The sequence below is a fragment of the Melanotaenia boesemani genome, chromosome 1 (assembly GCF_017639745.1).
Source record: "Melanotaenia boesemani isolate fMelBoe1 chromosome 1, fMelBoe1.pri, whole genome shotgun sequence".
NCBI classification, from domain to species: domain Eukaryota; kingdom Metazoa; phylum Chordata; class Actinopteri; order Atheriniformes; family Melanotaeniidae; genus Melanotaenia; species Melanotaenia boesemani.
In genome coordinates this window covers 25,814,006-25,828,774 of record NC_055682.1, presented here as the reverse complement: position 1 = coordinate 25,828,774, position 14,769 = coordinate 25,814,006, and the positions used below count along the sequence as shown (strand labels likewise).

Sequence of the window (14,769 nt, the reverse complement as noted above, 5' to 3'; positions counted from 1 at the left end):
GCTTTGTTTTTTTTTTTATTTATTTTACAGGGAGTCAGTTGTTATCAATATTTATAACTTTACAAACTGCATTTTAAATAATATATCAAAATATAAGATGTTTCGCTGGATATAAAGCTAAATTTCCAGGCAATGTATCAAACATCACAACTTCTTTTTCACAAAATAACACACCAATGCATGTTCCTCATTGTATGTCATTTCATATGGAGCTTTTCTTTTTCTTTTTCTTTTTTTTTTATATTATTAAATTGACCAACTTTATTTGTGGGCTGCATCCACTCATGCTGTTAGTAAATGTCAGATAACTTTGAACTTTGAAGTTTTGCAGTCGCATGCTTGTGTCTGCAGCTTAAGTGGGCTTCTAACAAATTATTTGAAATCTCATAAAGATCTTAATCTGTTACTGCTGCATGCATCTGCACAGTATATATCTTTAGTACACAGGATTAAAACTGGGCATTTTCCTTGTAAAACAAGCCTACAAAATTCCACATACTGCAAGTCAAATGCTGAGATTGCAAGGAGCCTGTATTATTTTAAGGCCCAGCATGTTTCATTATCATCTTTTGTTAGACCACTTTCTGGGTTTGGGATTGCAAAAAGCTATCCTTAAATACAACTTTCTTTTCAAGTATGAAAGCACATTTCCAAACCTGCAAAACAGCTGTTTAGCTATGTAAATGTATTTTTTAGGACCATTTTTCACAAACACAAAAATTGCCTTTGTGATGTCAGAGGTTATGCTGACGGACGCTGACATTGCCTACATGTTGACGTCAAGGGTTAGTTGGCTGAATATCTCTTTGTAATAGATTCGGTTGCTCACATGATCAGTGAGTGCTATCAGCATCTCGTCCATCTCCTCCTGAGTGAAAGGCTCACCTGGGTTAAACACAACCATGAAAAAGTATATTTTATACAGGAAAGGTTGAGGAAAACTGTTGGCATGCCAAAATATGAAATGAGAGCATCTGATTTTCATCATCTGATTCTTCCGGTCCTAGCACCTCTGCTTTACCTTCTTGTGTCATGTACTTCGTCAGCTCTTCAGCCTCCAGGTATCCTTTATTTTCCTTGTCCAGAACCTGGAAACACAAAGACAACACCTTTACGGTTATCAGAAACTCTTGACATTAGTGTCAATTTCTTGACAGCATTGTGTACACAGTGGATACTTTGTTTGCTTTACAGTTTCTCATGCTAAGGAGACATAAGATCTGTATAGTTACCAGTTTCCTAGTTTAGAGATTTTTAACAGCCACATTGAAAAATATTAGGAAAATAGTAGGTGCTCTCACCAGAAAGGCCTGAAGCAGACGATCCTCAGGGATGGGAGGAAACCTAACAGATAAATGTATTATTTTAGACTGAACTACACTTTGTGATATCTAAGCCATACCATAGACTATATTCTGCTTGTCTAATATGAGGTTTATAAGATTTTTAAGTAAAGACGGGGTATTTACAGGTGGACAACATGCAGTCCGATCAATCAGTCCAATGGAAGTGGTGAAACATGGGGAAAATGTTTTAAGGTATCCCCCCCAAAAAACACTAATGATTCTTATGCAATTCTACATTAATGAAATCACAATTATGAATACTATAGTTTATAATTTTCTTCCGTTAATGTTAAATATTGGAACTTTAAAACAGATTGAACAAAATAGTATATTGACAAGAAATTATACATTATCTACTCTGTTAGTTGTTTAAAAAAAAATAAAATAAAAAAAACAGGACAGGTTTTTGGAACTAATTTAAATATGAAATGACACTGACAATCAAGTTTGTGCGATTAGTTTTACTTAAAGGGAGACTTTTGACAGCCTTTGTTGATGCTCATCGGGCTGAAAAGGTTGTAAAATCATTTATAAAGCACTTGATTTTCACCAACTTAGAGAAGCTTGTGTACAAATAGAATTCATTTAGTAGTTGTTAACCTCCTCAGGACTGATAGACCAAAAGATATGTAATAGTCTGTAACCCACGATAATGTAATAGTTGGACACATTCTGAACTGTTTTAGCTCAGATACGAATGTTTGTAACTTGTGTTTTAATAGAACTCATCTGGCTCCATCTCCTTCAGCTAAGAACATCCAGCACATGGTGACTGACTGTGATGTAACTACAAACCATCAGCTAGCTATACATAGAATGACGTAAGCAAGAACCAGATGTGATTGAGAATCATCAGTTATCAGCCAGGTCTGTTGCATTAGATACACGCCTAAATTCAACATTCACGCACATTGAACAGCACATCCTAATCTACTGCGTGAGCAGTGGGTGACCTGCTCATGTCTATGATAACTGACCAATTATCAAGCCCCCCCATTGTACAAGGCAGCCTCCCGGCCCAAGAAGATAAAATATGATCACATCCAGTGTTCGGGGCGTAGCAGTATGACCAGTCCTCTGAGCCCAGCGCTGCATTGCTTTGCCTGTGACCTGAATTAGAAGAAATCTTTGCTGAAATATTAAGAGATCCTCTCTTGTCTTTTTGTTCTCGAGCTTCCAATAAAAGAATTGGGTTCTAACAATAACTTCTAATTACCTACCCCTATCTGGAGAATACTGAACAATAATGTTACACTCTGTAAGGACTATAAGAAGAAGTCTTCCAAAGGAATAGAGCTTCCAGTCTATTATTTTGAAGGAGATCACACAGCTTGTTCTTGATAGGGATGATTTGCCATCATTGAAGGAAGCATTCATGATAAATCACACTAGTAACCTACTAGAAACCTACCTGTCATCTAGATAAAAAAAAAAGGAAGTGCAACTTTAAACAAGACAACAGCCCAACAGATAAAAGTAATGTTTAAAAAATGGCTATAAAGAATTAAGCTATTGTTTTGGTGTTGGTGTTAAAGTCCTGTCTGGAATCTAACAGAAGTGTTGTGGAAAAAGTTACTTTGAGCTGTTCATGTGCAGAAACCTGCCAACATCGCAGCTGAAGACACTGAAAAAACAATTAAGTTAAAAATCTTCTAAGCTGTAAAAAAGGGGAGAAAAATCTTCATTTATTTAATAAGGTTCTCATAATACACTCTTAGGATTAGTGTTGTCATCTTTTTCTGGTGTTTCAGACTAGGTAGAGAAAAGTAGTGTGCATTTTCCTATAAATAGGACATGTTTCTACCATTGACATGTGTCAATCAATGTTTCACTGTGTATTTATTGTAAAATTTTGTGAATTCACTTTAACATAAAAAAAACTACTGACATAGTCATAAGCAAACACTGTAAATAACAGGACTATCTTACTTCTGCTCCATCAGCACTTTGGTCATGACTGGGAGGAACTTTTCCAAATGAACATATCCTGATTGGTCCTCTTCCACCTAGTTAAAAAAATATTTGGGATTTACTCACAAAATGATGTGAACTTTTTAATCAAACTGATGCTTTCAATGTCACTAACCATAAAAGTACAAAATAAATAAATACATAAATGAATAAAAAAAATTAGTTGGACATTATATGTAATTCTTGTTGTTTTAATTTTTTTATTCAGGCTTTTAGATCACATACACAGTATAACAAACAGACAGACATATACCACACACACACACACACACACAACCAGGGGATGGATCATCACTTTCTTAGTTTTGATGCAAAGATGCTTCCAAATCTTATGAAAGCAGGCCTGTGCATTGCTTTTCCCAAGAAGGATCCATTCCATCCTGGATATGGAGATCATCTATATATATATATATATATATATATATGTATATGTGTGTATGTGTGTGTGTGTGTGTGTGTGTGTGTGTGTGTGTGTGAGTGTGTGTGTGTGTGTGTGTGTGTGTGTGTACTTCTTATTGTAAATAAATATGATACAGTAAAGTAATTTTAATAACTACACTTGTGAGCCTCTGGTGGTTGATTATCAGAATAAAACCAAAATATAAATAAACACAGTTCTGACCTTAGCTATGAGCTCATGTAGGTCTGTCTGAGAGGGGAAGCAGCCTAGTGAACAGATAATGGTGTCAATCTCTCTAGAAAACAACAAACACATCAAATCATAAAAGATTTACTGATCTCACGTTTTTGTTTATTTTATTTATTTATTTATTTTTTCTAACAACAACAACAACAACAACAACAAAAAAGCAAAAAACTACTGTAATATTGCAAGAATAATGAATATTTTTAATGCACTTTGAGACCGACGTACTCCTTTATTCCGTGCCAGCGCATTTTAACATTTTACTTACCGGACGTCCACGGTGTTGTTAGATTCGTAGTCAAATGCTTCAAAAGCTGCCGTGATCTTTTTGTGAATATCAGAAACTTTAATAGAACAGAGTGATAGGACAGAGAAAATAAACAAATAAATAAATTAAGAAGGCTTTAAATACCAAAATTCTTGTTAATTGTGCTCATTAAAAAATAAGTAAACAAACTATGAAGGTACCACGGAGCTGTTACGAGCCTAAATCAAGGAACTACTAACCTGAAGCTTGGTTGTTCTCCGCCATCTTTGCTTAGCCAAGTTGTTGTTCTGTTGCCTAGCAACTGCCTGAACTTGTGAACACACCTACTGCGTTCTATTTCGTATATTTCCAAATTTATTTTATTTTTTACAATTTATTCTTTATTGTGCCCCTTCCATCGTTACAAAATTTCATCATAAAAAACTATTGTTTCAGCAAATAAATTCTTAGTACATTGTACTTAATCTTTTGTGGTTTATTAAACTGAACTTTGTTAAATCCAACACAAGAGTCAGACTGAAAGAAAAAGGAGATGGATAAAAAAAAAGTTTGCTTTATTTTTGTTCCAGTTCTACAAATGCATTTCTTTTTTTTTAAGAGAAAATTTTCAAATAACTTTAATCATTTAAATACATTTCAAATCAATACATAATGTAATTATTTCAGTGGGTTTTTCTGACCTCATGTATAAAGACAACCATTTTGAAGAGGCAAATGGCTCTTACTTATTTAGATTAATTTAGCTTAAACCAAAGGAAATTGCAATAGTGTTAGAATATGAAGGAAGACATTATTTATTTGTATGGCACACAAACAGTGTGCCTTAGCACAACTGGTTTCACTGCGCTGACTGTAAATCAGATCAGTTTAAACATCCAACAGTAAACTTGTTATCCTTGTGCATAATAGCTAAAGGCAAAAACATGCTAGGAATTGGACAGCGACAACCTGGTGGATATTCATGAGAGTAGTTATACAGATTAAAACAATGCAATGATTCAGAAACTAAAGTGTGTGGTTGTGTGATGACTCCACACTGTTCAACACAAATACCTGTGGCCAGCAATTCATGATATGCCAGAATATGATAAATAAATACAACTGAAGCAATACATTTTGTTTGTTTGTTATTTCAAGTAATGAAAATGAAAAGTCTGTTCTAATGATGGCTTTTACTGTTATGTAATATTCTCATACTGAGTGCAGGACATTCTTGAACAGCTGAGAAAGCACATCTTATTGCAATGACAGAAGTATTCTGAGCTGATAACTTTTTATCAGCCTTCTACATGATTGGCAATCCAGACTAGAAGTAGCAGACACTCAACTTTCAGATCCACAGCACAACTATTTTTGGGGAAGATTAAGAAGTTATCATGTATTGTAGTTAGAAGTCAACAGTCAGTTTTCCAAGAGTCCAGGATGGTAGAGTTGTGCGTTCTCAAGTGTCTGTATGTGTATTTATATTTCTGGTTGTCCTTGATGTACAGGAACATTGTGGACTGGCTCCTGTTCTTCTGCAGGGGCTTCTGGGATTTGTTGTTCATTACGTTCATCTACTTGCTTTACAGGTTCTTCTTCTTCCTGTTGTGCTCCTTCTTCCTCTGGAGGCAAAATCTCTTCATGAGCTTCATCCAATCTGTACTCCACTGCTGTTGCATTCTCCTCTTCAGTAATTGTGTTTGTCATCTTGTCGTTCACTGCCACCTCCTGCTCTTGAGAAGGGACATTTCTGTTGCTTGAGCCCTTTGTGTGAGTTAATGATGGAGAGAGCAGCTCAGAAGGGTCCAGAAGGCCATCCTGGTTTAGATCCTGAGTCTGGAGTAAGAAATCTACCATAGACACCACCTAAAGTAAAAAACAACATAAAGACACATGCACATCAGGTCAAATAAAAATGCTAAAAAATATACAAGTGCAAATGTATCCACATGCAACATCAAGCACTATTACACTTCAAGCACATATACAGACACCTACTCTCACTCCTGCTCACCTGGTCACTGGCCTCCGCTCCAGGTGCATGATGGGAGTTATATTCAGAGAGCAGCTTCATCATCTCCAATCCATCCAAAAACCCACTACGATCATAATCATAAAGATGAAAGAGGAGGAACACCTCTGAAACAAAGTAGAATTAAATTTTACAGACAGCTGCAACAGATAATGTTTGACCAAAATCAAAAAGCTAGGTAATTTTTTTCCAAAATAAAGTAAATTCAAATAACAAATTAGAATCTAATTTGACTGAAATATTCCAGCTATGTATTTGGGAAAGGTTCTGACAGAAGTCATGTATGACATCACTTTGACTAAATTTATTTCCTTTGCACTTTGTCATATGAATTTGTTCCACGTTTCCAAAGCCTAAAAGCATCTTTACTATATTCCCATTTTTTTATTTTCGTGTGTACAAAAAAAACTAGATGAAACCAAACAACACAAAAACTAATCTAAGTCATCAATGAAAAAGAAAATCTGTATCTTTAATACAAACTCACAAAGACATCAGTAGGATGTTTACCTTGTTCCCAGGAACTGATCTCTGGGCCTCCTTGGTTGTTCTTTAGGGTGGATTGAATGTAACTCTGCAGCATTCTGTGGATAAACACATCATAATGTACATTTTTAAAAACACATTGGGGTCAACAGTAGTTTATAAAGGATTTAAAATATTTATGAAAGAGTACAAAGGGACACAATTAGATTAAAATTTCTTAAACTGCTTTTTTTTACATTTATATTACTTTATATTTTATGAAAATTAAATTAAATTGATAAATATCAAAAGAAAAAGACATTTTCAACAAAATAATGGTGTAAAATGGAAATTTTTGTATGTGGTGTGAGGTAGTTGTTTTTGTAACTTTTATGGACAGTGTTGTAAAGTTTTGATTTGCTAATGGAAATTTAATGTTATTTCTTACCTCAATCAGATCATTGCATCTTTCTCAGATTAATCGTGTATAGCATTGACCTGCTGATCCTAAGGAATGCTCGATGGTTGAAAAATCAAAATAAAAGAGAATCCACACACAGTTTTGCTGTTTTCATACCCTTAAGTCTACCTCAGTAGTTATAACCTCACTCTAACCCTTGATGTGCATTATTTTTCTGTAAGCTATAACTTGCCCAAACATCTTTATGTACTTTCTATAAATAATGCGATGTTTTTGGCAGTAACATCAGTCTAAATACTTAAATCATCCTCTTAAAATAGAACATCTTTGTGTCCATAAATGCCCTCTGTGTCAATTCAAAGTGCACACCAGCCTGCTGCGAATAATTGTAAACACCATCTGCTTTACAACATTTGTCTTATCTTACATTCAGTAGACTTCAGCTCATAAAATGACAGAGTATTGTACATATCCATTAATCTTATCAGCCACCGCAGCCACATTTTCACAGAACTATTCTATAACACTACAGGAAGTTCACAAGGTGGCTATGTCGCTTATTTTGGTTTATAAATAAACAGAAAGTGTGATTTTAATACAGGTGAGTAAATGATACTATAGTTAAATAAGGGAGATGTAAGCTGGTAAACTCTTTGCAGTAAGTGTAATTATGTCCATATGTTTAGTAACTGTAACAAAGCAGAGTTATTGCTAATCTTATCTTTGTATGATTTTGGATACATCATTTGTACAACAGAGCAACCAAAGTCCACAGAGTATGACAACAGACCAAGTTGAAAAGCACTTTGACATATCAGTTTCTGAAATACTCAAATTTTAAGCTGGATTTTAAAGATAGCAATGAAAATCTAATTCAGAGTGTTGGATGTGCAATAGCTGAGCTGTACATCCAACGAGAGCCACTCACCCGCGCTCCTCTTCTCCAGAGCCAAAGGGATTGGGTAGAGCTGGAGGAGGAGGATGGCCGTCCATTGAGTCCACTCTGTAGGTCAAAGAAATAAAAAACTTGAATAGATCTGTCTTTTTTCGATTTTATTAAATAATGTTTTAGTTTGATTTGTCTGTTCAATATGTCTCTGTCTTTGCCACATTATGAAAGAGGTCTGATTGAAGCATACAGCTATATTAATCTTGGTCATTCTAACATAGCATCCATTTGTTTATGTAAAAATAAAGTTCTTGTGGAAATAATAATATATTAATGATTTTATTTTTATTTTGCAAAGTGTCTTTCAAGTATTCGCTTGAACAAATAAAATTGTTTATGGTTGCTTTAAGTAGCAAGAGGAGAACGTTAAACTTACCTATTTGATCCAGGTAGCCCTGGTGCTGCCAGGCACAGATGTATGAATAGGGACAGCGACAGAACACATGGGACCAGGTGGTACACATGAGACTCCATGAGCACACCTGAAATTATACAACCATGCTGTAATTTACATCAGGGACGTTAAACTAATTTTTGTTCAGGGGCCACATTTAGCACAATCTGATCTCCAGTATGCTGAATAGTAAAATCACAGCATAATAACCTATAAACAACCTATTAATAGTCCCTTTGCTATTATAAAGATGTTTACATTTAATAAACTATCCTTTTAGAAAACATTATGAACAGTCTGAAATTTCTTAAGAAAAATAAGTACAGCTTCAACAATATTTTGCCTCAGTTATACATTTTATTTACTTATATTTTTTTTTATTTTTATTTAATTTAATATGTAATATGTGCTATGTTATACAAATATATATACACATTTATAAAAATATATTTTATTTTAATAATATATTTATAATATATATTTATTTTATAAATTTTTATTTATAAAATAACTAAGTTTTTATGTTTGGTCTTTTTGCTAAGTGTAAGTGTAGCATTTCTGTGACAGTTTAATAATCGTGCTGCTTTGGTCTGTTGCTTCCACGTCGGTGAAAACCACAACAGAAGCAGCTGTTAAACTTTAACTCCTCAATTTACTAAGCAGTGAAGCAGACCTGGGACTCTGCTATAGCTAATAAACAATTACAGTCAATATCTTCTATGTTATTTTCATATTTACCAAATCCATCATGCCGGTCAGATTGGACCCTATGCAGGACCACCTCTGCTTTAAACCTGTAGAGGCCATCCTCAAGTTTCACTCAAGTAACATCACACTGAATAAGAACTCTGACTTTTTGCAATGCACAGAACTGATGTCTGAAGATTTAATTGTTTGCGTATTAAATTTAGATCATATTTATAAGTAATTAATGGCAGGATCATTACAATGGTGATGTACAAGACTTTCTGATATTTCACAAACAGAAAATAGTCTCTGCAAAGTCTACATCCCATTAAAACAGATGGCAAAATATTAACAATAAAAAAAAAGAAAAAGAAAAAACTACAAGCGAAAATAACGTATTTATAGCTCAATACAACTTCCCTCTGCTGTCCCCGTTGATAAATAAATCTGTCCATCTGCAGCCCGTTTATACCGACGTGTTTGTTTGCTTAGCCTTTAAATGAATAAACCTGGTTAACCACCTCATGTACGCTAGCAACGATGCTAGGCTCTCACAGCGCACGGCTTACTGCAGTTACTTTATAACAGAAACTGGTGGTTTCTGATTAAACCTTATGATTAACATCAAAATTCTGTCGAGACGAGTTTTCTAAATATTGCCATTTGTGAAGCTGCCTGGTTTCGTAGTTAGCTTCGCCTTTAATAAACTGTAAATGAAATGAACAAGCTGAAGTATCACGCTCAGTGCAGCAGCTCAACGGCTAATGAAAACAAGCTATAATATGTTCTCGCAGGAACTGTGAACCTACCTGTCTGCATAGTTAGCGTGTGGACAGTAAACATAGTAGATCCCGGCAGGTTAGGGGTTCACATCTGTAAATACCTCTGTCCCGTACTGCCCTGCTCGCGCTTCCCTCCCAGTCTGCACTGCGCAACGGCGGCTGCACGCGCGTCCCCAGGCTGCCGAGAAGACGGAAACCGGAGTGTGTTTGGGTCAATGACAGGGTCCACGTGGAGAAACAGAACTGTTGTCGTGTCAACGAATTTGCGCAAGTTCTCTCTCTCTCTCTCTCTCTCTCTCTCTCTCTCTCTCTCTCTCTCTCTCTCTCTCTCTCTCTTTTTTTTTTTTTTTTTTTTTTTTGTCCACGCTCCGGTTTTTCCGCCACGTCTTCAGCTGTAATCGTTTTCCAGTGGAGCGGGTGGAGTAACCTCACACCCCGTCTCCGTCAACTGCAGTCTACAGGATGGGAGGGACAGTGATTCCCCATTATTTGATGTGACATCTTTTCGTTGCGAATTTATTTCATGTCATTTAGTTTAATTGGTGCAGCAATGAAATTATACAAGAGAATTTGGCTACTCTGTTATTTTCCCATAAAACTAATCACATCTTAATCTGCTATCACTTCGTTATACTGTCATGGAGTATCTTTACGTGTGCTTATTACATGATAGGTGCCATACCTGACTACAGAACCCAAAAGTAAACGGAAAAGTTTAATTTATACAGAATCAGAAACAGGCCTACTTTATTGATTCATATGGGGTAATTATATTGAAATAAATATAAGGTAAGATAATAAGAAGCAACAACAATAAATAGGCTAACAATGTTATTAGAAATCAAAACACATACGTGATATTGTTTAATTAGAGGAGCAAGCTAAGTAAACTAAGGTTATAGCATTGATCGTAACATTAACATATGCTAAGTAGTATATATATATATATACTGCCAGACTGATGAGATGATGAGGTGCAGCTGTCTCAGGAATTTTGCTTGAGATATTCATAGGCACATGTCCACATCTGCACATACACAGACACAAAGAAATAAACAATGGATATGTGATAAACGCACACAAAACAAGCAAAAGGGAAGATGTAGCCTGCATGCGCAATGGCAGTATTTGACCACAAGATGTCGCTGTAACATTTATATTTGAATGGATCATCGCAAAGCATCAAGTTAGAATTTAACAATTCACAAAAGGATTAAGGACAGCGACAAGATTAAAAATTGTATCATAAGTTTAAACTTATATAAAAGTGCATTTTGTCTCGTGCAATAATTATTAAGAGTCTAAAACTCAAATATATGTTTTGTGGGCTTTATTTAGTTTTTTCTTCATGGCTGACCTTAGTAAAATCAAAAGCAAGTTACAAGTTATTAGCTATATCATATCATTCCCCTATCTCTCCAAGTCTTTTATCCAAAGAGCCGCAGATATTCAAAACATTACAAGCTAAGCGATGTAATTTTAAGAGACTAGAAGTTCAAGAAACTATTTATACTACACAGAATAACACTAAATGGCTGTTTGTTTAGTTGACGCAAAGCTTCCACCGGGAAGCAGAAGACATAAATTAGTAAAGGTAAAGTTCGCCCTGTCCATACAGTTTACCTTCGTTATGACATTACAGTCAGTTCCATTCATTTTGGAAAGTCTAATCCAAATTCCAATCTTGACCAAAATTCAATTTACGTTCATTCTAACCTGATCTGGAATCTACAAATGTTGCTCTGCTTCATTAGATCCCTAATAAAGTTAATGTTTATACTGGAAAAGATATCCAGTAGACACAAACAAATAATCATGCCCACAGGTCAAGATGAGTAAAATATGTCGTCACAGATGTGCAGTGTTATTATCTAGAGTATGATCTAAGTCTTGTTTGAATCACACTGTCACTTTTAATTTGTCACGACTTGATTTCAAATCCCCCCCCCCCCCCATTTTTGTTCTAAAAGAGGCCAGTCTAAAAAGACTGGATGTGCAGAATACCCAGCTTCTATATTATGTTTAATGGAACTAACTTACAAACTACCTAACTTATTAACTTACTGTATCTTGTCAGTTTTGTTAATGTTGTAAATCCTCTTGTGAATACAGCTCTGCCTTTAAATGGCTTCTCAGAAGCGAATACATATGCCTTCCAGTAGCAGTGTATGTCTGCTCCATAAATGTCAGGAAATATGAATGAAACTGTATCGTTATTGGTATGTTGGTGGCTTTTCATGTTCTATATGTTTTTTTTTTAAAGAATTCTATAGCAGATCACTGTTGTTGTTGTTTTACCCTTTCAAAACCGTACAGAAGCTTTTTAGATGGCATAAATATAGAATTTTGCAGTATAAATTAAAAATTATGAGCAGATTGATATTTCAGAAAGGTTCTGAAATGTAAAACATACAGAACTAGATAAAGACCTGATCTGATAAGTTTCATAACTCTGTGACCAATGTGGGACAAGCTGAACTTGCTTTTGTAGACAAACATGGCTAACGATGAAAGATTAATCTGAAATTGAAGAAGGACATGGTTAGAATAGATCAATGAATCTGTTTACACACAAACAAATATAAAGAAATGTTCCCCTATCTGAAGGACAGTACAGTAAAAATGCTCCTATTACCCTGACAGAGCTATTAACATTCAGCAAATGAATGGCCAGTAGGTAGAGACATTGTATTTTATTACATACTAGTATTTTGTTGAATACATTGAAGATGTGAAAACCATTCATAAGGAATAAATTAATAAAGCTCCAGATGTCTTATGTAATTTATTATGCCACAGCAGGACAAACAAGTTTAACAGTACAAGTACAAGAGTCTGCAGAAGTAAGAAGTAATTCTTCCTCTAAAAATATTTTTGCTTTACTCAAGGTCTTGGCCCACAGCTCCCTCAGCCAGTCCACGCCATTGCTGAGCATGTAGACAGTCTATGCATGACTAGTTTGAAACTAGTCTAAACTAACCTCCCCTCAATAAGAAAAATTCAAAAATCAAATTCACATTTTTCTTTAATGACGTGTATTGATGTTATATAAAAAAGACCAAACTGGAGTGTTATGTAGTGCAGATGCCAGTCAGGATGGTTTACTGTGTAACAACAAGAAAAAGCACAGATATAACTAAAATAACTTATTACATTCAGATTCTTCAGTTTTGGGGTCATGATATTGTGAATGTTGGGTCACTGTCATTCTGTTATTTCTTAGTCATCTCTGTTATTAAGGACACTCTGGATTTTCTATTTATCCTGCAGAAAAGAAAAAAAAGCTTCCTCATAATAGCAAAGGTCGTAATGTGTTAGGAGGGATTATTCCCTCCCCAAAATACAGACTTGATTATGTAAAACACTGTTAATGTTATAAGTATACAATATATTGCTGTATATGATCTTTATTATCAGACCACATAAAGGCGAGTATTGTGTCTTTTTATCCACAGAGGTCTATATTTGACAGTGAAGTTTACCCACAATGCCTTGCCAGAGCAAATGACTGCCCTGCATTATTTTTATGCATTATTATGTCTTCCCTTCTCTTGTCAATTTGAGGTTATTCTTTGTAAAAGCTCATCTCACAACTGAATCACTCATCTATTCACATTTAGTAATTCAATCAATCATATTTTTTGTTAATGTAATTTAAATGTATTATGAGAAACAAACAAACATATACAAAAAACTCCACTGGAATAATCTGGGATAAGGATAACAGCCTAAATCCCAGCATAGAATAATGATAGCTGTGAAATTAGACATAATGAATTCAACTGCTGGGGAACACAGGCAAGACACCAAAGTAAAAAAAAATTGTAAATGCTATATAAATAAAGTCTGATTGACTGATACCAGTTTAAATAATATCTGATATCGTTATATATAACAATTACAGAATATGTGATATTACAAGTTGCTCATACAGAATTATTTTACATTAAATCTAAATCTTTATAAACTTTGATATGTAGATTTTGTATACTCAAGTGACAGGTGAGGTCTTTGAGACAAAATAGCCCACTTAAAAAAATGCATTTAATTTGCTGCACTGCAGTTCCAATATTTTGTTAATAACTAAGGGGTTTAGTTTGTTCCCCAGTTAGTTCAGTGACCTACTGAGAAATGTCTCAATACTGAAGCCTCAGCAGAACTTAGAGACCTTCATGAAATAAACATCTTCAAGTTCACTGACTGTGAGAAAGTAATAAACACAACTGTAGATATCTGTGTCAACTAAATGAAATGCTAATAAGTTTAATTGATAAATACTATGAGATCATAAGAACAGCTGAACTATTGTTTTATTTATCCACTTCTTCACATTGAAAAGAAGTGGGCTCGACCATGGTGTGATACTTCAGCCAGGGTCTCCATAGACCAACAAGTTTTAGAAGTTTCCCTCCTGACTCAAATTAATGGGTCATTAAGAGGCTTGTTCAGAACTTGACAACAAGCTGTTGGAGAACCATTTCACTTTAATCATGTGTGTTGCAGCAGGGAAACATCTATAACTTGGAGAACGAGAGGTATGGAGTTGATGATTCCTGCCATAGACCATAGTGTCTATGGTGGATTTTCACAATCATGGATTTCCAACGATAGATGCAGATTTGGCACCCTTCCACAGTTTTTAAAAAAATTCTGTTTGGATGGTAGTTTCCTGTCTGATCTGAGCATGCCACAATTTACAGTAGTTTTATTTCCCCCAGTACTGAAGTGGACAAGCAAATACAGCCACAAAAGAAAAAGAACAAAAAAGTATGTTGTAAACGTTGTTTCCGTGACAAGAAGCATCAGCAGCAAGCCGTTATTTGTTT

At 34.9% G+C, this 14,769-nt stretch overlaps 2 protein-coding genes across 2 annotated transcripts; both read right to left on the bottom strand.

The window, feature by feature from the left end:
* Window positions 1-11: 11 nt before the first annotated feature.
* On the bottom strand, window positions 12-4,516 carry efcab2 (EF-hand calcium binding domain 2). The gene is made up of 7 exons (XM_041974744.1): window positions 4,471-4,516; window positions 4,232-4,307; window positions 3,940-4,012; window positions 3,276-3,352; window positions 1,302-1,344; window positions 1,022-1,088; window positions 12-885 (listed from the first exon to the last, which is right to left on the bottom strand). Exons 1-7 carry the CDS (start codon window positions 4,493-4,495, stop codon window positions 767-769), a joined length of 480 nt encoding a protein of 159 aa, XP_041830678.1. The 5' UTR covers window positions 4,496-4,516; the 3' UTR covers window positions 12-766.
* A 273-nt stretch (window positions 4,517-4,789) lies between these two features.
* On the bottom strand, window positions 4,790-10,357 carry cgref1 (cell growth regulator with EF-hand domain 1). Its single transcript, XM_041994935.1, has 6 exons — window positions 9,971-10,357; window positions 8,457-8,562; window positions 8,060-8,134; window positions 6,756-6,829; window positions 6,228-6,352; window positions 4,790-6,079 (listed from the first exon to the last, which is right to left on the bottom strand). The coding sequence occupies exons 1-6, from the start codon at window positions 10,002-10,004 to the stop codon at window positions 5,693-5,695; spliced, it is 801 nt and encodes a 266-aa protein (XP_041850869.1). The 5' UTR covers window positions 10,005-10,357; the 3' UTR covers window positions 4,790-5,692.
* Window positions 10,358-14,769: the final 4,412 nt, after the last annotated feature.